Source organism: Pseudorasbora parva, chromosome 24 (assembly GCF_024679245.1).
Source record: "Pseudorasbora parva isolate DD20220531a chromosome 24, ASM2467924v1, whole genome shotgun sequence".
Lineage (NCBI taxonomy): Eukaryota > Metazoa > Chordata > Actinopteri > Cypriniformes > Gobionidae > Pseudorasbora > Pseudorasbora parva.
Genome location: NC_090195.1, coordinates 26,912,921 through 26,938,851, shown reverse-complemented (window position 1 = coordinate 26,938,851; position 25,931 = coordinate 26,912,921). Strand labels below are relative to the sequence as shown.

At 37.8% G+C, this 25,931-nt stretch overlaps 1 protein-coding gene across 1 annotated transcript; it reads right to left on the bottom strand.

The window, feature by feature from the left end:
- Window positions 1-4,203: 4,203 nt before the first annotated feature.
- Window positions 4,204-20,163, bottom strand: syt5b (synaptotagmin Vb). The gene is made up of 9 exons (XM_067434790.1): window positions 19,835-20,163; window positions 18,029-18,247; window positions 17,225-17,406; window positions 12,535-12,633; window positions 12,272-12,439; window positions 11,286-11,453; window positions 11,046-11,160; window positions 5,159-5,292; window positions 4,204-5,015 (listed from the first exon to the last, which is right to left on the bottom strand). The coding sequence occupies exons 2-9, from the start codon at window positions 18,213-18,215 to the stop codon at window positions 4,806-4,808; spliced, it is 1,263 nt and encodes a 420-aa protein (XP_067290891.1). The 5' UTR covers window positions 18,216-18,247; window positions 19,835-20,163; the 3' UTR covers window positions 4,204-4,805.
- Window positions 20,164-25,931: the final 5,768 nt, after the last annotated feature.

The following is a 25,931-nucleotide window of genomic DNA, read 5'->3' as shown; positions in this document are numbered from 1 at the left end:
AATAGACAGCATTTCCCAGCAGTCTTAGTCTATTTAAATTTAGAATGCGTGTTTCTTTTATTAACGCCAATAAACAAATCTGGTACTTTGATACGCTTTTGTTAAGTGCATTTCATCTGTGTGTGCTTTTCATGCATGATAATCCAATGTGTTTTGTGAAGTTCTACATGCATTTCTTCTTGTGTGTGTGTGTTTGTTTAATATGCCTGCATGTTTTGCAAAAGCGAATGTTCACAGAAATAAAATAACCAAAATTAAATATACTTTTTCAGTTATTGCACTTTATAGGCAAGTTTGCCAAAGGGCTGGCCTATTTTTAAAATTAATAAATGGGGAGTGTGGAAAAGAGGTAAAGAAGCGTGTGCATGCAGGTTGGAATGGGTGGAGAAAAGTGTCAGGTCTGTTGTGTGATAGTACCAGCAAAAATGAAGGGAAACGTGTACAGGACAGTAGTGTGACCAGCGATGTTGTATGGTTTGGAGACAGTTGCACTGAGGAAAAGACAGGAGGAAGAGCAGAGCTGAAGATGTTGAGGTTCTCTTTGGGAGTGACGAGGATGGATAGGATCAGGAATGAGTACATCAGAGGGTCATAGAGCACATGTGAGATGATTTGGAGACAAAGTTAGAGAGGCCATGTTGAGATGGTTTGGACATGTTCAGATGAGGGAGAGTGAATATATTGGAAAAAGGATGCTGAGGTTAGAGCTGCCAGGTAGGAGGTCAAGAGGAAGACCAAAGAGGAGGTTTATGGATGTAGTGAAGGAGGACATGAAGGTAGTCTGTCTGAGAGAAGAGGATACAGAGGATAGGACTAGATGGAGGCAGATGATTCGCAGTGGTGACCCCTGAAGGGAACAGCCAAAAGCAAAAGAAGAAGAATTTAATGCATTTAAATTAATAAAAACTATGCTACAGACTGTCACCGCGAAATAACTTTGCTTGGGCCATCAGCGATTAAGTGGAATGCACTGGCATAGAGCCGAATATTTAGCAGAGCGTCACACTGTTTCGCTCACATGCTCTGGTCTGAATTCGAGTCCACTCTGCAAACTAGCGTATCAAATTGTCTTGTGGTCTCTAGGGAAATTGCTCTCCCTGAGGGTAGTGTACATCCTAGGGGACGCCATGGCTATTCATGGCTGAATTTCACTGCTCCTAGGAGTTCTGGAAAATGTTTGCCGGGACGGAATAAGTCTATTTTTGCTAGCACTGCACTGGCTGAGCCGAATATGGTTCCCTGACCTAGTATCCATTCTCGATTGCTCTCCCCTGGAGATTCTGTTCAGGAGGGACCTTCTGTCTCAAGTGGGTAGGATGACCCTTTAACCCCGGCCACTGAGGGGGCCCAACTCATTGACACTGATCTCTCAACCAAGGTTTTTGAGACCATACTTCATTCAAGAGCTTCTTCCACAAGGAAACTTTATGCTTTGAAGTAGAGAGTTTTCACTTCTTGTTATCCAGTTAGTTGCCCCGTTAGTTCAATACTTGCGTTTCTGCAAGATCGGTTTTCTGCAGGGTTATCACCTTCCACACTGAAGGTATATGTGGTGGCCATAGTGGTGGCCTACTATGTTCATCTGGGTGGTATGTCTGTAGGGAGAAACCATTTGGTGTCTCGTTTCCTTTTTGGAGGATAAGGCCTGCATTATGTACCAGAGTTCCAGCCTGGGACCTGGCAACTGTGCTAGAATGCTTACCTATGGCTCCCTTTAGTTTGAGCCCCTTGATAATATGTCTGAAAAGTTTCTTACTCTTAAGACAGTGTTCCTTCTGGCTATAATTTCTCTTAAGAGAGTTTACAGGCCCTGTCAGTGTCCCCTATGTGATTAGAGTTTACACCAGGGATGGTCAAGGCATTACTTCACCCTATCACAGCCTATCATGTTGCAAAGAATTCTGCTCTCCTTTCAAAGATCAGAACCAGGAAAAGCTGAACCTGCTAAGTCCAGTTCGAGCACTGGATATCTACGTCCAAAGAGCTGCCCTGTGGAGAAAGATAAATCAGCTGTTTGTCTGTTGTCTGAACTCAGGTTATGACTGTAACCTTAGTTCCCTGACATACTTCCTGCATCACTGGACACTAAAATTATGATCCAAGTTATTCAACTAATTATACAAATTAAATGTATTAATTAGGACATATTTCATTCTATAAACTATCAAAATCAAACTAGCCAAATCAGTTTTGTTGCAATATTGTCCTTTTTAACACTGTGAAACTGCTTTGAATCGCCATTGTAAAAGCACTTTATAAATAAAGTTGCTTGATTGATTGATTGATCACTGGGATCAACTTGCTTCGGTTAATTTTGAAACTAGTGCCGGTTGATTCCAGGGGTGCTTTATCCTTTCCTGGTCATGACGTCACCTACCTGTGACGTTTACTCTTGCAATTGGACTAGTTGACCCACATGCTTCAGACACAATCACACAGGGCATCTCGGGGAACTAGGGTTACAGATGTAACCTGAGATATTTCTTCTTTAGCAATCTGGGAGCTGGTTGGATAGACATTATGTAGAATCTTAAAGTGTACCTCTCTAATTTTATTGGACTGAAAGGGGGATTCTGAAATCCACTGCCACTTCAATATACCTGTATAAATATATAATAAAATTATAAATAAATCCTAATTAAATTCATAATCAAAGCCTTAATCAACATCTATCTTTCTATCTTATTATAATGATTCTTTCCAGTTATGATTTTGCCTAAGAGAACCACAGATTGTTTCTTGTTTTCTAAAGTTTGTATTTAGTCTCTAAGGGTGACTGAGGGTCTGGCCTAGAGATGTGTGATGCCTCACTAAACACTTTGGATAGTTTGGACTTTGGAGGTATATCACATATGGATATATAGGGTATAACATGGTATAATGCCAGTAGTGCAGTAACAGTGTTTGCTCACTTAGCCTGGCATTCAGATATGAAATATGGATTTGTCTATCATTTAATTTTGTATATTTTATTCATTTTATTTATCCTTTTACTGAAACACTAAAGAGTCAAGATGAATATTTCCTGTATTATTGTCTGTACCTCTCACTGAAAGAAAGCACATGCTCTCAGTGTGTTTTGGGTTAGATCTGGAGCTTAATCATCTCCAACCTTGGAGAGACTGAGCATCTGTGTATGTGCGCAATATTCTGTGTTACAGATCAGTGTTGAGAATGGTGTACAATGGGCATCCTACAAGATGGGTGGACTTGTTGTTCTGGGCAAGCTGACACTGCTCCAGACCCGGAAGGTCACTACGGGCCTAATTCCGGGGTAAAAGCGCCAACAAGTGACACGTCTATGGAGAAGTGCATCAGATTATCTGGCAATGTGTGGAATTACCATGACTGTGCATTTTCTCTGAGCCAATCAGAACCATCCAGATTGCAGTAATGACGTGGATAAGACCTTTAAAACGGTGTAACTGCTGAGACAATTGTATGTACGATAGGGCGAGGCAACGAGACGGTCAGAGAGGGAGCGTGGCCTATGAACTCCATGTGAGACTTGAAGCTGGCTTCTGCTGTTGAAACTGCAAACTATTCTTTAGTACATTTTTATTTAATTAATTGCACTCCTGACTCTTGGTCTTCATTTTTCACTACTTGGGTCATAAACTGTTAACCCCTAGCAGGACATACAATAAAAACACACAAAAATTTCTTCCAGGGAATACTGTAAAAAAAAAAGAAAAAAAAAGAAAAAATTTACATCTAGGGGGTGTGCAAACTGTATAATGTAACAATAGCTTTATATGTTTATGATTACATTTTTTTTTAATCAAGAAAACAAACTTCATCCAATAAAAGTGTGGCCATAAATGTTTTCTCATTAAAGCAAAGTTGTGTTTTAAATAAGTGCCTATACTTTGGCGATAAAGTGTCTATGACATAATTTTTTTTATGTTTATATGACATACAATACATAGTTTTACCCCACTCGTGATTGTTTGAAGCTGTTATGTGTCTTGAAAAGGCATTTGCTAACAAGTGGCTAAATGGGACTACAGAGGCTGTCGAGGGACATTAAATGTCATCACATTAAATGTGTGAATTATGGATCAGTTATGTGTGGGTTGTTCGTATCTGCCCCTAGAATGTTATACACAGTATAAATGGTACTGATTTTCGGAAGAGTGTCTATTGGGGGTTCTTGATATTAAAAGTGTGGGTAAATGTAGTGCACACACGAAACAAGTGACACATCTGTTTAATTTGATTTGCATTTTCAACACACAAAGTGACTTTAGCATTGGGAATACAAAAGTGGAATAAAATAAATTTGTAATTTATGTGACAATATAGCAATCTATTTATATAAATATAACTATTTGAAATGTTGTCATTTGCATAGCTATTAATTCAATGCAGAAGAGAAGATTTTAATTCTTATCTCATTTTACCAAAAATTATAGACATTATGCTCTCTGTACTGGTTTAGCTCTCACCAAAATTAGCAATTATTTGTCATCACGTCTTTAACACAAAATAACTTACGAAACCATGCAGAGTGACAGTTACCATAAAGAAAACACATCTACTCCAAACATAAAAACATGCATTTAGAAATACAACTCATAACAAATCATGACGATCTTAACGTAACACAAAAATACCTTGGGAGAGAAAACAAAAGTGTGAAGCTATAACTTTGCAATCCTTCAAAGAAACATAAAGAGTAAAGATCACCAGTCATGCTAGTAAAGCTGATGCATGCAGTGCTTATCAGTGCCATTCACTAAGTTGCTCAGTAGATGGATGAACCACTGTTACCCTGGATGTGAGTGTACTCTGGGTATGTCCGGTTAGCGATGTGGTGCCTTCAGAGCAGCATCCACCTCTTCTTCTGTTTGAAGAACGTGCCACTGCGCCACTGGACGCCGGGGATTGGCTAGCATGTCTGACCAATGGCGTAGGCCGACACCTGTGGCGCCATAGCCAATTAAGGTTTTGCCAATAGGGTCGTTGCTGCCCAGCTTGTCGTAATCAAATACAGTGATGAGGAGTTGGACTTTCTGCATTTGAATAGATTTGGAATTTAGAATATAAATTTATTCCATTTTGAATGGTCATCGATAAATGACCCATTCAAACTTGTACATGTACAGTGTTGGACACAATATAGGTTATACCAGATGCAATAATAATCACACATCACCTGAATCTGTTCAAATGGGACCTCAAAGCTGAAGCTCTCATTGAAGTATGGGTTCAATGTGTTCTTTTTAACTGTAGTTTTCTTCTTTTTCAGACGCTTTCCGTTATGCTGTAACACAATCTTCACATACGGATCTGACACAGTGAATAATATAATTATCAAAGGGGTGCAAATGAAGGGTAAAAAATAAAATATTTTGCCAACTGTAAATAAATATAATTTACTATTCGAGTAGTTTTGGACAAACCAACTCATTCTAAAATTAGCAGTATTTTCCACATTTTAGAAAAATAGTAATCAAATATATGAAATTCAACAATTTTAATTACATTTTTAGTGGGATGGTTTTCACAGGAAATGTCGGACATACATGACTCAACCTCGCGTGTCTCATCATATCCGTAAACAGAGAGAAAACTTGCCCCGGCCAGTGGTGGAGGAAGTACTGAATCTCAGTACTTAAGTAAAAGTACAAGTAACCAGAAATATATTTACTTTAGTAAAAGTAGAAGTACTACAACGACAACCCTACTTAAGTAAAAAGTACCTGGTTTTAAATGTACTTTAAGTATTAAAAGTAAAAGTACTTGCATAAAAATGTATTCTCTTAATGTCTAATTCTAATAATTAAAAAGAAGAAAACAGTATGAGCGGTGGCATTTTAATTGAGTTAGTTTTGGGTTAATGTAATTGTTCTTACCATCTGTTGCCTAGTTTACATTCTGACTTACAATTCTGGTTATCTGCAAAGTTAAATGTCATTTTTCTGAAGCAACATTCTCATCAGCTTTGATGTATTTACATCTTCATATTTATGATATTTTTACCTTTTTTTAAAGGACATTTTCCCCTAATCTTATTAAATATAGGCTTTGCTTCAGCTTTCCCTTTATATTCTTAAATTTGATTAATAAATTAAATTAGAATAAGATTCAATAGGGTTGTTACCAATCAAATTAAATAATTAACACTGAAAAATTACAACTGCACTAAATAATGCTATGAGATTGTTTTAACTAAAAAAAGTTAACTAAACCACCAGTAGATGGCAGCAGGTGAATCCGTATGAGAGAGTCATTGAGTCGATTCGTTCAAACGGCTGATTCATTCATAAATGAGGCAGTCGTTTATGAATAGGGCATTGAATCTTTGATTCAGTAACGCACTTTTGCTGTGCAATACGTTATGGTTTGGATGTGGAAATCTGATCTTGGAAATATTTTCGCTGCTGAAATAGAACAAAAGCAATAAAGCAATCAATAAAATGTAAGTGACTTGATGTTAATTAATTGTTTATGGAACTGTCAAATGAAATCAGTGTCACATTTTCTGTCGTGATGGTATTCAAGAAAACTACATTCGTTGGTCGTGTCATGTGTTGTTTTTTTAACTGTTATAAAATATAAAAACTAAACATTTTAAATTTTTAGTGCAGTATGTTACTGAGTTTCTTTGTGTGAGCGGGGCTGATTTGTTTCCATTTCTCCTCGAGAGGCTGCGCGAGCCTCAACAGCGCAACCGTCAATTCATTAGCCTATAACGTACATTATATATTATTATCCGGGCAGGCCTTAATCTCGAGCCCTGAAACTGATCAGAAAATTTAACGAAAATATAACGAAACATTGTAGAAATGTAGTGGAGTAGAAAGTATAATAATTGCTGCAAAATGTAATGAAGTAAAAGTAAAAAGTATGCACTATTTATTCTACTTAAGTAAAGTACAGATACGTGAAAAATGTACTTAAGTAAAGTAACAAAGTATTTGTACTTTGTTACATTCCACCACTGGCCCCGGCTACTTTGATGTGTGTACGAGGTGGGAGTGGCATAAGTTAGTTGTCACAATGAGCGAGAAATGTTGACATGGAGCACAAAAACCAAAAAATGCCGAACAGAGGAGTGTAATAAAATAATGCAAAAATAAAATGTAAGAGCGCTCGTAATAAAACAAGAATCAACATTGGCTTGGCTTTTCGGAGATGGCGAGACCTATTGGATTATGAATTTTGTAAAAGCAACACGGTGATGGTGTTTTTATTACTCAACAGGTGAGTAAGCATTTTTTTGAGCAGATAAACTGCTCTCTAACAGAGTTTCTTGTAAAGCATTCATTAAGGTTGTTGTAGCACCGTGCTGTAATTTATTTTCAAGGATGTGTCCATTAAAAGCACAATATGTACGATTTTTGGATTAAAATATTCAAAAATTACTAGAAAAATTGTATATATTTTGTTGACTTGTGTACAGAAAACAAAACATTGTTATAGCTCAACACAGTAAGTCTTATTGTTTAAATCTAATTTTCTTGATTTACCACGAGCACCATGTTTTATCATGCACTACTGCAGTGTGCAACAAGTGTGTAATAGTAGCCACAGAGCTAATGCACAGAGTAGCATTGTAACATAACTTTAACACACCCTAATATATCTAATATGATAAAACAGTGCTGCATTACCCCACATACAGAAGAAGCGGAAGTGGTCGTCTGTGTGATCACAAAATTAAAGGCTTCACTAGCACTTAGCAATTGCTCCAGCGGCCTAATTCTGTCCAATTACTTTCAGCCCCACCCTCACTCTAAATAATGCTGGGTTGTTTTTTAACCCAAAATGCTGAGTTAAGACTGTTGGGTATATTTTTTTTGGTTTATTTGATCACATTTTAAACACTATTGGGTAGTTTCAAATTTCCAGTCGTTGGGTTAAACCTGCTGGGTCGCAATGCTTGGTTGATTCTACCCAGCGCTCGGTTGTTTCACGTGCTTCCCGCCTTGATTCGTTTAAATTCGCTCCCAAACTGTCATTTTGAAAGGACAATGCAAAAGGCAAAGCCACTGGTTGCAGATGTTTTAAGATAAGTTCATATGTTTTCATTAATAATCATTTTAATTAGCATAATTATAGTTTTTTTTTCTTCTTCGCTGCAACAATTCTTAAGCTTACATGACGATAAGACGACAAAAGTTTTACCTCAGAATCCGATGCAATGTAGCTGACTCTTGTTAGCTTAGGTAGGCATGTGAGACGATAGATTTTTACAGTTTGTGATTACACAGAACCATGATCCCCTTACGAAAATTACCCACGGTTTTATGTAAGGATGTCACAAGTACCGGTACTTCGGTACCAATTACATACTGAAATTAAAAAAATGTGATGATAGCCTATCTGTATTGCATCGACTCACAAGTAGACTATATTCGGTTCCGTAGCTGCGTTCAGTCGCGTCACGCTGGGCTCCAGACTGTAGCCGAATATATACGAGTGTCTAAATACTATTTAAATATTACTCTTCCATGTTTTGCGTCTCTGTGTGTACACACACACGCGCGCCACACATGCTCGCTGTCTTTTTAGCCTCTGCCATGTCACTGTGAGGACATGACAATTTACCGTTTCATTTGAGAAAACTGTCATCATAAACACAGACACTCAAAGGTGACGGCAACCCTTCAAAATAAAAGTTAGATTTAAACGTGAATAAATTGACAGAATAAATTAGGTTTGTAGTTGTCATTGTTGCCAATTTTAACACACGTGTGTGTTGTACCATTAGTCAAGCAATAAAAATGATTGTTTTAACAGTCTAAACATGCATTCTTCATTTGTTCTTTCATGATTGTCTAGTTTTACAGTAGGCTGATGCACAGGAGAAATTTTAAGAAAAACCCAGCAAGAATAACCCAGAATAGCAAATCCATTAATGGTAAAAACTGCCTACATTTTGGGGGTTTTTCAACAGCCCAGCCTGCTGGGTTAAAATGCCACTGGGTTAATTTAACCCAGCATGTGTTCTGTCCAATATTTACCCAGTACTGAGTTGCCAATTGGGTTGTTTTTAACCCAGACATTTTTAGAGTGCTGCTTCATACTAGTAACGTTAATATTAGCCTACTGTAAAACTAGACAATCATGAAAGAACAAATTAAGAATGCATGCTTTGACTGTTAAAACAATAATTGTTATTGCTTGACTAATGGTACAACACACAAATGTGTTAAAATGGGTAACAATGACAACTACAAACCATATTCTGTCAATTTATTCACGTTTAAATCAAACTTTTATTTTGACGGGTTGCCGTGACCTTTGAGTGTCTGTGTTCATTATATGACAGTTTTCTCAAATGAAACGGTAAATTCTCATGTCCTCAGTGACACGGTCACAGTCTAAAAAGACAGCGAGCGTGTGTGGTGGCCCCGTCATTCACACAGAGTAAATCAAAACAAGGAAGAGTAATATTTAAATAGTATTTAATATACACAGACACTATATTCGGCTACAGTGAGTGAGCCCTGCGTGACGCGACTGAACGCAGCTGCGGGACCGAATATAGTCTACTTGTGAGTTGATGCTATCGTCACATTTTTTAAATTTCAGTATGTAGTACCGAAGTACCGGTAATTGTGACATCCCTACATAAAACCATGGTTAATTTTCGTAAGGGGATCATGGTTCCGTGTAATTACAAACTGTATTAATCTATCGTCTCACATGCCTACCTAAACTAACACGAGTCAGTAACGTAGGCTACATTGCATCGGATTCTAAGGTAAAACTTTTGTCGTCTTAACGTCGTGTAAAGTTCATGTTATTTTGAATTGTTGCCGCAAAAAAAAAAAAAAAACTAATTATGCTAATTAAAATGATTATTAATGAAAACATGAACTTATCTTAAAACATCTGCAACCAGTGGCTTTGCCTTTTGCATTGTCCTTTCAAAATGACAGATTGGGAGCGAATTTAAACGAATCAAGGCGGGAAGCACGTGAAACAACCGAGCGCTGGGTAGAATCAACCAAGCATTGCGACCCAGCAGGTTTAACCCAACGACTGGAAATTTGAAACTACCCAATAGTGTTTAAAATGTGATCAAATAAACCAACAAAAATATACCCAAAGGTCTTAACCCAGCATTTTGGGTTAAAAAACAACCCAGCATTATTTAGAGTGAGGGTGGGGCTGAAAGGCATTGGACAGAACTAGGCCGCTGGAGCAATTGCTAAGTGCTAGTGAAGCCTTTAATTTTGTGATCACACAGACGACCACTTCCGCTTCTTCTGTATGTGGGGTAATGCAGCACTGTTTTATCATATTAGATATATTAGGGTGTGTTAAAGTTATGTTACAATGCTACTCTGTGCATTAGCTCTGTGGCTACTATTACACACTTGTTGCACACTGCAGTAGTGCATGATAAAACATGGTGCTCGTGGTAAATCAAGAAAATTAGATTTAAACAATAAGACTTACTGTATTGAGCTATAACAATGTTTTGTTTTCTGTACACAAGTCAACAAAATATATAATATTGTTCTAGTAATTTTTGAATATTTTAATCCAAAAATCGTACATATTGTGCTTTTAATGGACACATCCTTGAAAATAAATTACAGCACGGTGCTACAACAACCTTAATGAATTGACCTTTCACAATAGTGTATGCTTTACCCAATGGTGTTTAAAATGTGATCAAATAAGCCAACAAAAATTACCCAACAGTCTTAACCCAGCATTTTGGGTTAAAAAACAACCCAGCATATTTTAGAGTGTGGTGACGAACATTACATATTGTGCCTTTAATGGGTAAAGCTACAGTAATGGCAAGCTAGTCAGCTTGAGATCCTTTCCATCTAAACTGGTTATATCAGATTCTATAAATCTAATAGTGAATGTTTGATGAGCAGTAGGATAATCATATTCAACCGCGCAGTCTCGCGTATAGCCGAAGCAATGTTCTTCCCCAAAATGCATGTTTTTTTTTAACCGCTTAATGGCCAAAAGTTACATATATTGGGTAGGCTACTTTTAATCTATGCTATTTTATAGATTTGACTGAATTAAAATCTTTTTAAATATTAAAAATGAATTTTGATTAGTACCTGATAAACCACCGACATCCATCTTCTTGAGATTTTTGGCCTCCATTATGTTGACTGTGAGTTTACCAGCAGTGGGCACATAACGCAGAGAAATACAAACGTCTCCAAGTTTCTCCTGTCGAAGAGAAAAAAATAAAGATAATAGGTACAAATCTAGAATATCCTGTGTATAAAGCCAGTGATGAATGGTGGCTGATAACTGGAATCGATTCAAAAAATTTAACAGGATATATTATTTACCTCCTCTTTTTCTCCATTTTCGAGATCCCTCCATTCATGCAGCGGCTGTGCGAGATCCACGCAGCTCATAGGAATCTTTATCTGGCCAATCACATCATGTTTACCAAACCGATCAAAATCAAACACCTGAAGCACCAATGTTTTACCACCCAACTCAGCATAGGGAATCTATAATGCATAACGAGAAGCAGGAAACAAAAAACATGTGAGACACAAACATATTAGCACATATTCGTCTGAAGCAATTTTCCAGTGTTAATATGTCATAAAACATTCAGATATCTTTACTAAAATGCTGAAAAAGAGATTCAGTTACATCAGAAACAATTTCAAATGCTTCCCGATGCAGGTAATTAAAGGAATAATTCATCCAAAAAATGTACATTTTGCCAGTCACATTTATCATGGAACAGAAAAAGAAAAAACAATAGAATGTTTACGCAGCTATTTTCCGCATATGGTGACCATGTGACAGATGTAGTCACTACATGAACTGTCTGTCACAGTATGTAAAAGGACAGTGTGAACATTCTTCAAAAAAATAAAATAAAATTTCAATAAATTTCAAAGAACAGTCATATGGTTTGGAACAATATGAAGGTGAATAAATTGTAATCATTATAATAAATATTAAAATATTAGTTTATTTTTACGTGAACTATTCCTTCAAAAACGTATTGAACATCAGTGATACCTGGATAGCTGTCAATCAAAAAATGAATGACAAAACCAGTGTAGGGAAGCGGGGATTTCTGGGAACTTAAGATGCCACACAAGGAGACAAAACCCTGACACAAAACCTGAGAGAGAGAGAGAGAAATGGACAAACAAACTACAGGTGGAACTAAACAGACACTAGAACACATAAAAAGACAAAACTACAGACAATAAAATGTTACAAGTTGTACCAAACAAACACGTTCACACTAACACATACATAAATTCATCATGTGCAGTAGTATGTAAACAAACAACATAAGAAAAACCTTGAAGATAAAGGTCTCATTGAACACAGGGCAGAGGTTTTTGCGTTGGACTTTGGTTTCAAACTTCTTCTTCTTGTCTGGAAGCAGGTAAACTTTTACATATGGGTCAGATGTGCCGCCAATATCCATAGCAGGAAGATCTTGAGCCTGAAGAACTCCAACTATCAGCTGTTAACACAACATTAGACATGCTGATTCCATTTTCTTGTCACAATGACATTATCACAACTTTGTAATAAGTACTTCATACATCAGTAATGCACCTGAGCATCTGTAAAGTTGTAATCCAAAGAGAACTCCAGTTTTCCCAGATTTTCCTGCTCCTCTTTTTGCACATCTCCCTCCTTCTTTTCTCCTTCCTCCTGCAAGATTGATAGTCATATTTATTTGCTTCTTTATTAATATTAATTAGCTTCAAATCTTAAGTCTGTTGGTATTTTTTTAATCAAGAAAACACACACACACACACACACACACACACACACACACACACACACACACACACACACACACACACACACACACACACACACACACACACACACACACACACACACACACACACACACACACACACACAGCAGACTGAGTGGCAAAAGAGCTGCTGCATGACCGGATATAATAGGGAAAACCGTGAAAACGTGAGTAAAGCAAACGATTATAAGTTTAAACTACAGGTTGGACTCAGTAGTGTTCCTCATTTTACCAAAGATCCAGTAATTCATGGATATTGACATGTAGCCAATGTGCTTCCTGATATTAATGTGCCTGATTTCGATGCTAGGGAAATACATAAAGCAAATTTGTATTTGAATGTCTTTGAATCCAGGTCATTAATGTTTATATAATAATAATAATAATAATAATAATAATAATAATAATAATAATAATAATAATAATAATAATAATATGTATATTGTCATATCGTCCAGCCCTAAAACATTCAATTATGCAGAATATAAGATGGTAAATTTTGATGAGTTGTCAATACAATATATAATAATATAATATATAGGGTATGATTTTAACTCAAAAATCTAATTATCAAATCCACATTTCGCTGCCTGGAGTTCAGTTGTTTTTGTGAATTGTAGCAATCTATTTGTTTCTCTTTTCTGTAGGTTTCGGCAGTCTGCAAAAATATACCTTAGATTTCTTGTCAAATCTGTTTGTGTAATCAGTCTCAAAGCTCTTTCCCATTTTAGACATGTTTTGTGTGTTGAAGCTTTTAAGTGTGGTGATTTTAAGGTGACAAACTTATACTTTATATGCTTATTATAGTAATAACTGTCAGGGTTCTATCACTTCTGTCACAGGATCAGAAAGGAGTTACTCAGATAAAAATTGCAAAGAGTTTGAAGTTACCCTTGTGAAAAAAAGTGCACTTTAGTGTACTTTTATAAAGTGTACTTATTACACAGATAATATACTTATACTAAATACACTTAATTGTGAATTAAATGCAATGTTTTCGGTGTACTTAACACACATTATATGTAATTGATTTCAAATTTATCACATATTAAGTTGAAATAAAATACAATAAGTTGCAATTAAGAGTGATTTTTTGGAACAACTTAAGTGGTACTTAAATACAACTTTATATGTACTTTCATAATCGCTTCTAGTGTATTAAAATTGTAATTAAAGTGCACTGCTCAATGTACTGACAAGCAATTAATGTGAACTAAAACATACTTTAATGTCAGCTAAATATACACTTAAGTGTGAATTAAATGCAATGTTTTCGACACACTTAACACACATTATATGTAATTGATTTCAAATTGATCACATATTAAGTTGAAATAAAATACAATAAGTTGCCATTAAGAGTGATTTTTTTAAACAACTTAAGTGGTACTTAAATACAACTTTATATGTACTTTCATAATCACTTCTAGTGTATTAAAATTGTAATTAAAGTGCACTGCTCGGTGCATAATATCATCTAAAGATTCAGAGAATCTGAAACAATATTGTCCGTAAGGGTCAAGGCCAGAAAACATTCGGCGTATCATAAAGAGGAAGATGCGACAAAGAATACCTAAGACAGTTGAGCAAGAAGCCTCTATTAGACAAGAATGGGACAACGTTCCTATTCCTAAACTTGAGCAACATGTCTTCTCAGTCCTCAGACATTTGCAGACTGATATAAAAAAAAGAGGGGATGCCACACAGTGGTAAACATGGCCTTGTCCCAGCTTTTTTGAGATGTGAAAAAGAGGAGGTAAATAATATATCTTGTTAAATACATTTTCCCAGTTTAAACATTTGATAAGTCATCTGTTTTTGTTCTGAATAATATATTGAACTTTAAACTTCCACATCATTGCATTCTATTATTATTCACAATTTATAGTGTCCCAACTTTTTTTGGAATCGGGTTTGTAATTAATGTCTAAAATATAAGAAAAAGGAGAAGCCTAAAACAGGCACGAAGCCCGGCCAACGTGTGAGGCATGACATGAAAATTGGTCTGAAGCCTGGCCCTATACGGGCATAAATAATGCTGTGTTCCAGGCAACCCGTAACCCGTGTTTTCCCAACCTTCTCCCCGTGAAAGTGCACTGGAACAGCCGTCAAACCTGTGACTTCCAACCCGTGACCTCGTAGTAGATCAACATACTCCCAGTTACGAGTATGGATGTCAAATAGCCGGCGAAACAACAATGGCAGCCCCTACGGATGCTGTGTTAATGGAAGTCATACATTAAAAAAACTAATTGTTTATTAAAATAAGGTATTGCTCTAATATTATTTATCTGCAAATGTTATGCATTATCAGCAGCTTTTCTAGCCTTAGCTAGTTTCCAGTCCATTGAGTGCAACAATAAATGAATACCAAAAACATTTCCAAATATATAAATAACGTAAAATATAATATATAAAATCATCTCTTGCTTAGCGGCATTTTTTTTACCCTCCTTTTCCTTTAAATAAGCAAGTAATAAGCACCTTAGGCGAAATAAATTATTGTAAATGAGCATAAGTCCAGAACGGTCCGGCATGCTTTGTTTACATTTAGTTACCACAATTCCTGGTGCTCAGGCAGTTTGGCATGACTTTGCCTGGAAAGCTACAAAGTCTTGAGTCATGGTTTGAAGTTGTAACTTAAGGGCTGAAAAACCTGCCTGGAACACAGCATCGGGCTTAGGACTCTAACATAGATATTAAAACATGCGGTCTCCTGGATCTTTAAAAAGAATAGAAGTAGATCTGCTGGTTTGGGGGGTAGGAGGTCACACAAATATTAGTTTGTATTGTCTATTTCTCCCATTGCCTTGAGCAACTGTGTACTTTCTCAAGTCTCCTGCTTTGTTGGGGGCCATGTGCAGCAGCAGCACATAGAACTATTCTGCCAAGACCAAATATATTAACATTGCCTTATTACACGGCTGCTTATAATACTTGATTCTGATTGGTCAATCGTGCATTTCATTGCAGTATTTTGTTCCCAGATAACAACCGCCAAAATGTAATAACACACCACTCATCCGGGTAATACGAATTAACGGTAATACTTATATGCTTAACGCTGTCGTTGATTCTCTCTGGCGCCATCTTATGGCTATTAAACACTTAACCGCCATGGTTTACAATTGAAGACTTCAAGGGTTTACTTTATAAAGTTTAAAAATATGGATATTTTTCTTATACAAACCCATTGATTTAATTTAATCAATCAATCAATCAACTTTATTTATATAGCGCTTTTACAATGACGATTGTTTCAAAGCAGCTTCACACTGTTAGTTAGATTTGGCTGTACAGTCGTACTGGAGAAAACAGTGATGTTATCAACTTATTTTAATTTATCATATAGCGACAATGTTGGCAGATCAGTATTATCAGTATTTATAGAATTAAATAAGACCTAATTAATTAATTTTATTTGTATATTTAGTTGAATAACTTAGCAACTAAGCAAGCCAAGCCAAAGGCAACAGTGGCAAGGAACCAAAACTCCATCAGGGCATGATGGAGAAAAATAAACCTTGGGAGAAACCAGACTCAGTCGGGGTGCCAGTTCTCCTCTGGCATATTATCAAACAGTGTATGATTATTATTCTGGCAACATTACAGGTCAGAAATCATATTAGATTGGAATATTCTACATTTCTGTGTTTCACGCAAGAGACGGGTTTATTTAGGATGGCGCAACAATTACACAAGAGTATGAATAGTTGAAAGATCGGAGTCGTCGCGCAGGAGACGGGTTTATTGAGGATGATGATTCGAATCAGGAGGCCTCTATTATCCCACCGGAGCCGTGTTTAGAATGTTATTTGACGGACAGCTACTTTTGAAATATAACTCTGATTGCATTCGTCTGAAACAGGAATGTCATATACACACATGATGACTTGAGGGTGAGTAAATCATGGGCTTAGTTTCATTTTTGGGTGAACTAACCCTTTCAGCATTCATTTTCAACATATAGCCTATAACAAATCATAAGCAATAGATAAAGGCTTAAGCAGTCTGGAACTGTTTTTCTTTGCGGAAGCTTTGCGGAAGAGCTAATAAAATGTTTCAATTCAAGACAATGTGTCTAATTCAATGTAAAGTGTCTAATTTACTTGAGATGAGTAGCCGTGTAATAAGCGGGATAATGTACATCCAGCCGGTTGTTATCGCACAATAAACCCTGACAGAGTGATCAGGACCCCGACTCGAAGTGGAGTCTTGCGTCACTTGAAGGCGTTTTTCTACAATAACTGAAGGCGTTATTCTGCGATAACAACCGGCTGGATGTACATTATCCCTTACATATCCATTACCATTACTATGCTAATCTCTCAGAGAGTTGTCATGACAGAATTTACCCTAAACCAAACCCTAACCCTGTATTAAGTACATGTAGTAAATTATTATTACTCAGTAGTTACTTGTGTAATTACATTGCAACAACGCCATCTTAAAATAAAGTGTAACTATTTGCTCTTGCACCTTTTGTTCTCCTTCGCCCTCTCCTTCTGTCCCTTCTATTTTTTTCCGTGCTGCTCTCTTCCTTTCGCGAGCTTTCTTGGATTTCTTCTTCTTGCCGAAGCATTTCTTGAACATGCAATATGTAAAGCAAGCCACAAGGGCGAGAACCACCACCACGATGGCTCCTACAGCCCACATCGGCACTAAGGGGAGCAGAGAGCTGGTCAGTCTCCATGGAAACAGGTACAAGACAGCACACAGGACAATACTCGCATAGTGTCTTATCACGTCAACTCAATGTGCTTTTAATTTGAAAGTGTCATTGTCTATAAAGCTGAACTAAATCATATAAATCAAAGTGCTCCATTTATGTAATTTGACTTCTAATCAAATGGAGGTAATGACTCAGAGAATAGATGAAAATGAAGAATATTTTGTCATGTCAGGTTACACAATCACAACTAGATCAGTGGATTTTGTTTTTTAATGACATTAAGCGCAGTGAGTTGAGGAAGTGAACAGAATTATTTATAAATGTAATAAATGAACTTTCTGATCTACACTACTTTCCCCCGCTCATTTATAGATAGATAGATAGATAGATAGATAGATAGATAGATAGATAGATAGATAGATAGATAGATAGATAGATAGATAGATAGATAGATAGATAGATAGATAGATAGATAAATAGAAATGCTATTCAATGATTCGAACAAGTGAAGTTATACAAAAAAAATCCTGTGCTTTTATACTAAATATCAACATGAAATGCACAGTTTTTTTTAATCTTTTATGCTAACTTTGGTGAATGTAGATACTTACATGAAAGATGTTCCAGCTCATTCATGAACTTGCTCTTCATGTTTTCATAGTCATGATGAGTTGGGGGAGCAGGATGTGGCTCATGTTCTGGTTTTGGCTGTGGTTCAGGTTCAGGTTCAGGTTCTGGTTCTGGTTCTGCTGGTTCAGCAGTCCGTCGAACACGAACACCCAAATTCACAAACCTCATGCCAGCTGTTTGTCAAGAATCAAATGCACAGCCTGAAAATAACATAGCACAAAAATACAGAAGATGTATGGAAGACACTGTTCAGTAAATCTCAGCCGGTAAAGAAATTAGAAATGCCTGAATTAAAGAAATTAAGAGGACTTAAAGAAAAAAAACTCTCCAAAGTCATTCTTGATTTGCTGAAGAGTTTTTGCAACAATTCTAGAGGGCTAAACTGTCTAAACAACAATATTTATTCTTGGCTCAGAATATGATTGTGATTACACGTTTTTAATTGGCAAAGAGAAACCGAGTTTCCTTGGAAACATGACAGCACATGAGTCAGTGTTAAAATAGCTCAATGATTAGTCTTTTACAGTTATGCCTAATTCTGTACTGTACACTGAATATACAGTCTGTATATTTAAAAGTTGAGCATTTGGTTCACATCTCATATTGTTTTATACATGTGTGTGCATGTATGTTCCCTAAAGCCAGATAAACAACATGGCTGATTCTAATCCATCATGTATTTACCCTCCTCTGCCATACCATCCATCCACCCCCATCTCTACTGGTCTGTCTCTCTCTCTCTCTCTCTCTCTCTCTCTCTCTCTCTCTCTCTCTCTCTCTCTCTCTCTCTCTCTCTCTCTCTCTCTCTCTCTCTCTCTCTCTCCCCCCCCCATGCATAACAAGATTATGGGGAGAAAACCGTAACAAAGCTTAGGCAGCTGAGATAAACAATGCACCTCTTCGAAAAATAATTTAATTGATTGACCCATTCATTCATAAACACTTAATTCAGGGGTTACCCCCTCTTAAATCACTACATTATACCTTCTTTAAAATCTTGTTTTCATTATACTACATTTTCCTGGTCCATGAGTGCTTTGTGCAAGGTCTAATTTTGTTTTTATATGTATGAAGATTTATGGAACTAATGGATCCCTGAATGCTTATGTTTTTCAGTTTAATTGAAGGCGATTAAATCAATATAATGTTCTTCGGGGCTATAAGCCACATGTAAAAATACTTTTGCTAAAAAAATTATAATATTTGAAGGAATAAAAGTGTATAATCATAGTCATGCAATGATTGATTTGTAGTGAAGTATAGCCAATGACTGCTCCAGTCACGATTCATTAGTCATTGCTTTGAATGGATATCATAATAGCCTGTGTGATTTTATCCTAAAGATTATTTTGCCAGTTCTTTTTACACATATTATATATTACGTCTTGATTTGCAATAGACATAGCGTCCATTTAATTATTTATACATCAATGTACTTTGTGAGCTTCTACATTTCTTATAACTACATGTAATAGATATCGCTATTAAAAGTTAATAATTATAATTTTTAAAAGCTGTGGTAAACGTGGACGCGCCCTGCACGCGCGCTCTAAACGCGCTGCACCATTTGATGGAATGCGCGCGTCATTCGCGGATTTCGCGCTGATCTTAAGCAACAGGTTATGATGGTAATGCACAAATTTATGAATTAATATAGCCTCGCATTACATATTTCACATAACTGAAATAATTTGTCTATTGCTGATAGTGTGTCCTGTCAGGTCTGCTAAAGTGTGATATGTAGGCTAAATGAAAGCATGCCTCTGTATACGAAAAAAAACCCCTACCTGATAAACGAATTCCTCTGAATATGTTGGTTGGGAAATGCCTTCCAAAGTTAACATTAATAAGATGCCCAGGCTTGTTTGCCCAGCAGCCCTCAGGCAGACATGCTGAATTGTGTATATTGTGATAAGTGTGTTGCTGGTGGTTTAACCCCCTCCCCATCAGCTTTAAGCTCAAGTGCTTTCAAATCATTAAAGCACCACTAATCTCTCTCCCCCTCCCCATCACATCTGTTATGCAGTTATAGAATATTTCGCCATCAATTCACCAGTCACATAAACCACGCCTCTATCTTTCTTTTAGGTATGTTACTGAAAAAAGAAGAAGAAAAAAACGCAGTGAGGAATAGCTATATGTTAATCTTGTGCTCATTTCCGTTGAGAGCTCTTATTTACGTGACTGCAGAGCATCAACTGCCCATCTAATCCACACAAAACATCATGCTCGACATCATTGTTCCCATCTGGGACACGTTGAGGATGAAAATAGCCTTTCTGCCCTGATAATCTGTTTGATCACGGATTACACTTGCAATTTTTTTTTTCAATCAATAAACCATAAAGTATTGTTACTAAGCATGTTCGCTCAACCCTTTTTCATCATTTCTATACAGCTATTGGTCTAAATGTACTGATTTTCAATGGCAGTTTTGTACATTGGGGTTTGACATAAGAACTGCTAGCCAAGTACCAGTGAAGGTAGAGCATAGCCACAAGCTTTTGTTATGTTTAATTTAGCATATACTCCTATTATATGTATAATGAGCATAATAGCCAAATTTTGGGTTAGTGGGTTGGATCTGACCAGCACTCTCAATCGTCCCAACATTTGTTTTCGGTCCTCAGTTGCTCATCTTATCTACAGTGTGCCTACAAGAATGTCCTGCACAGGGTTTACCTATTGTGTGTTTTCTTTACTAATGTTTCTTTGACAGGATAATTTGTAAAGTAAAACTGACATTAAACATGACTTCATTATTGATTTCAACTTTTTTTAATTTAAGTTATAGAGAAGATTCAATAAAACTAACAATAGTGAAATTTCATGGTTTTGGTGTGATACCAATGGGTTTATGGTTTTGTTGCTTATAGCTACCCAGACAGCAAGCTAGCATTGAATCAATATTGATTTTCCATCTGAATCATTGTTATGGTTGATATTGAAATTTCAATGCAAAATAAAGGTTGAATCAACATTGCCATATCGATGAAAGCTGACGTTATTAAAGGGGGGGGGGGGGGAACACTCAGTTTCAGTCAATCTCATGTCAATCTTGAGTACCTATAGAGTAGTATTGCATCCTTCATATCTCCGAAAAGTCTTTAGTTTTATCATATTTATAAAAGAAATATGGGCTGTACCGAGTCTTTCCGGAAAAAACCGAGCGCCTGGAGGCGTATCGTGTGGGCGGAGCTAAAGAATGACGAGTGCAAACAAAGCGGTGACGTCCTCAAGCGTGGAGAAGCCCATCTATCTCAGCTAATACAGATAATGATCCACAATCAAATCTGAGGCAGAAATAAATTGAACAGGAGAAACGGCAACATCAGGATGTCCGTCTCTGTGGTATGTACTGTATTTAGGGGCCTTTGTGTGCAGTTTATGAGGACATGATTCGGTTTATGGACTATTGTATGTGACTAGACCTTAGAGGTAGCAAGCAAAACGGTTTTGCACGTCAGAGTCAGAATAGTGTAACGTTATACAGAACAACAATGGAGTAACCGTTAGCGCATTTGAATGACGAAGCACGCGATCGTATCGTTTACTGATGTTTACTCATGCAACGGTAGCCAATAGCAGAGACATTTGAAGTTGATTTACTCACCGGCATCTTCCAAAGCAGGACCGCTCCGTCAAAAACACACTTCTTTGGTATGATTTGGTGAAGTCCTGTGACAGCAGTGACCGTGGAAATCCACTTTGCGACGCGACTGAAGCGATGCCTTGAAGCTTCCCGTCATTTCTGCGTTCAAATCGGTTCAAATGCAGCGCTGCCTTCCCGGAATGCTGTGCTGAAGCGTTGAAGTTGCTCGACGTCACCCATAGGAATAAAGTGGAGCGCGGCGCGTCATTAGTGTTCACGGACGACTGGATCTGCACCTGAGAGACTGTTTACAGCGTGCATTTCCTCTCTCTCCCACTAGTCACGCGCGCGCGCACCCTACCGGGAGAAGAGCCCGTACGGCCCATACAAGGACCTTCCGCTCTATTTAACGTCAAGTAGACCCATACTCGAAAAAAACTCGCCGAAACTTGTGAGAAACCGGAAGGAGTATTTTTAACACAGAAATACTCCATCAAACGTCCAACATTAGTTTTTGAAACTTTGTCTATGTTTAGGATGGGAATCCAAGTCTTTAAAGGTGTAAAAAGCTCAGTATGCATGAAACAGCATTTCACCCCCCCTTTAATGTTGATGGCAACAACATTGGAACAACATTGATATATAGTTATTTTTATGATTGATTATGCATTGATATTTGGTTTACCGGGCGATTGTCACTGTGTTGAAAAGTCATTGATTTAGAGTTGACCAGGAAACGACCTGTTGTTGAAAAATCATCGACATATAGTTGACCGGGAAATATGATTGAAAATGAATCGATATATGGACGTAAAGAGAGCATACACGTCACGGACTGCAGTGCGAGAAGTCAGCATTTTCTCAACGTCTTCGGATGGAACGAGTGAAAGACGATTTAAAGTAAGTAACGTTAAAGACAAAAAATTAAGTCATTATCAATGGGTTTTTTAATAAGAGTATTTTGAGATCAATCTACATTACACCAAAGGCATTTTTATGTAGAATTAATATGATTTATGAATACTGAAAATCAATAAAACAATAATAAAATGAACAATAACTCATATCTGCAAAGCATGAAATTACGCAATGTTACATCAAACATCTGTTCTGGTTTCACAATCTGCAAATACATCATTTAGTTAGTACATTGCCCCATTTTTATAATATGCAGGCGACTTACAATACCAAAGTAACAACTAAGTTTCAATTTTCTTCTCCTTAACACATATAACGTGCTTTGAGTCATAAACTACATTACCCAAAATGCACTGGCGATTACTGGTGCGCATTTCACTTTTTACAGCAGGGGATCAACCACTTGCATCATCAAAATTTAATAAATTGAAACTCAGATGAACATTAATAAACATCCTCATACTCATGACAAGGAAAATAAGAAATAAACTGATATTTCAGATGTTGTACCATTTGTTGAAATGCATCACAATTGCACTTTTAAAGCGATAGTTTATGCAAACCTCAAATTTTATGAATAACAGGGTTAACAAAAGTTTTACCAAAATATTTTGTTTCGATTTCATTGTAAATTCTATTTAATATGCTCTAGGAACATGTTCAAGTTGTCCATTAACAGAGACATATACCTCTCTTCAGAACGTTTCCCTAGACTGAAGAGTGCCACACCAGGGGAATATACCATTGATCGAAGAGAGGGGTATTCCACATCAGCAACACAAAGGAAATAAAACATTATTCTAAACAAACACATGCAGGAGAAGAAAGTAGTGTGTTTATAATATTTGATAAACACGAATATTAAACGCTGTGTAAAAGAGAAGCAATTTCCATTCTGCATAAATTGTGTGGTCCCCAAACCGGACACTCTTTGCCCCTTGGCTGCACCTAGAAATTCTGTCCAAAAAAATAATTTACAGAACCTGTGACAAAGGGCAGCCCTGCCGGAGTCCAACATGCACTTGGAACAAGTCTGACTTACTGACGTCAATGCAGACCAAGCTCCTGCAGCCCTAAGCAGGGTGCCCCTGACCCCATACTCCATTAGAACTCTCCACAGGATACCACAAGGAATGCCTTCTCCAAATCCACAAAACACATGTGGATAGGTTGGGCAAACCCCCATAAACCCTCCAGCACACTAGAGCTGGTCTATTGTTCCATGACGAGGACGAAAATCACACTGTTCCAACTGAATCCGAGGTTCCACTATCAGTCAAATTCTTCTCTCCAGTACCCTGGCATAGATTTTCCCGGGGAGGCTGAGAAATATGATATTCCATAGTTGGAACACACTCTCCTGTCCCCCTTCTTGAAAAGAGGGACCACCACCTCGGTTTGCCAGCCCAGAGGTACTGTCCCCAAACCACCATGTGATGCTGCAGAGGCGTGTCAGCCAAGACAGCCCCACAACATCCAGAGACCTCATTGTGGATCTCATCAACCCTCAGTGTCTTGCCACGAGGAGCTTTCTAACTACCTCAATGACTTCAGCTTGGGTGATGGACAAGGTCACCTCAGAGCCCTCAGTAATTTCTTCCTAAAGGGAAGACGTGTATGTGGGATTGAGGAGATCCTCAAAGTATTCCTTCCACCGTCTGACGATATCCCCATTTTAGGTCGACAGCTGCCTATCTCCACTGTAAACATTGTTGGTAGGGCACTGCTTCCCCCTTCTGAGGCATCAAATGGTTTGCCAGAATTTCTTCGTGGTCAACTTTTTTTTTCCCATGGTCTCACCGAACTCTTCTGAGGGCCAATTTTTTGTGTCCACAACTACCCGGGCTGCAGTTCACTTGGCCTGCCAGTAACAGTCAGCTGTCACAGGAGTCCCACAAGCCAGCCAGGCCCATTGGACTTCTTGTTCAGCTTGACAGCATCATTTACTTCCAGTGTCCATCACCGGGTTCAGGGATCGCTGTCTCGGCAGGCATTAGAGCAACAGCTCAGACTGGCTGCGTCGACAATGGAAGTGGAGAACATGGTCATCGGGATCCAGAGGTGGGAGTTGAAGATCTCTCTGACAGGGGACTCGGCCAAATGTTCCCAACAGACACTCACAGTACGTTTGGGTCTGTCAAGTCTGTCCAGCTTCCTCCCCCGCCATTTGATCCAACTCACCACCAGGTGGTGATTAGTTGACAGCTTCGTCCCTCTATTCACCCAAGTGTCCAAGACATATGGCCAGAGGTCAGATGAGACAACTAAAAAGGTCAATCATCGACCTCTGGTCTAGGGTTTCCTGGTGCCAGGTGCACTGATGGACACCCTTATGTTTGAACATGGGGTTTGTTATGGACAAGCCGTAACTAGCACAGAAATCCAATAACAGAACACCACTGGAGTTCAGACAAGGGGGGCCTTTTTTAGTACATAAACTTTTTTTTACAATTAATGCAAGTACACTTTTAAAGACTATATAAGTAATTATGAAATTACATGACATTCTAATTCAACTATTTGTAAAATTAAAGTATAATACTGTGGCGGAGAGGGCGTGGCTCTGCGAGGTCTGCAGCGGGAGAGAAAGAGCAGAGCAGAGCGGCAGGTAAGTAGGTCACGCACAGATGACAAACACCTGTTTCTGATTGCAGTAATTGGCGTAGAGAGACCGCTTATAAGCCGCTGCCGGGAGTGAGAGAGAGACTTGGACTGGGAGTTTGCCTTAAGTGAACGGAGAGAGCTGAGCACCTGAGAGAAAAGAAAGGAGTTGAAAGGAGCGATCCATATTGTGTTGATTGAGTGAAACGCCACGGAGCATATTTTGTTTGTCTTTTTGAAGAAACTGAATTAAGAGTGCAAGTCCCAGTTACGCCGACCCCTGTCTTCTTCCACACATACGAACCCCATCACAAATACATTTTCATTTTAAATAACATGCAATGAAGCATCCAAAAAATGACATCCTTTGTAATGTCTAGTGTTTTGGTTTTGTTTCAGGTTCATGTCTCATTTCTTATTTTTTTAATTGTTATAGTCATATTTTATGTTTGCCATGTGCTTCTCTTCAATGCATCAGTGGACTCCAACAGAAAGCCACCAACAATGAACCCCAGCAGTTTGTCTGCTTAACCTATATAAATGCAGTCCATTTAAAGCTGCTCGAAGCATAGAGGACTACGTTGAGAAATTTTGTGGACTGTTGGATTTTAACAAAGTAGCACTCAACGACATTTTTTCGCTATGGATTAAGCAAACCCTTGCGCTGGGGGAAAATGTAGTTCTCCCTTGCTAATTTCTCCCTTGCACCGAACCACCATTGGGCATGTAAGGCAGATTCGGGAACGAATCAACCGGGTCATGCCCATCATCCG

Bases quoted from the DNA above. Each gene is read 5' to 3' on its own strand.
- syt5b (XM_067434790.1), bottom strand. From the start codon at position 18,215: ATGAGGTTTGTGAATTTGGGTGTTCGTGTTCGACGGACTGCTGAACCA. The intron at 12,440-12,534 runs GTGCATTACTGA...TTGTGTTAACAG, and splicing joins ACAACTTTACAGATGCTCAG to CTGATAGTTGGAGTTCTTCA. The intron at 11,161-11,285 runs GTAAATAATATA...TCTCTTCGACAG, and splicing joins AAAATGGAGAAAAAGAGGAG to GAGAAACTTGGAGACGTTTG.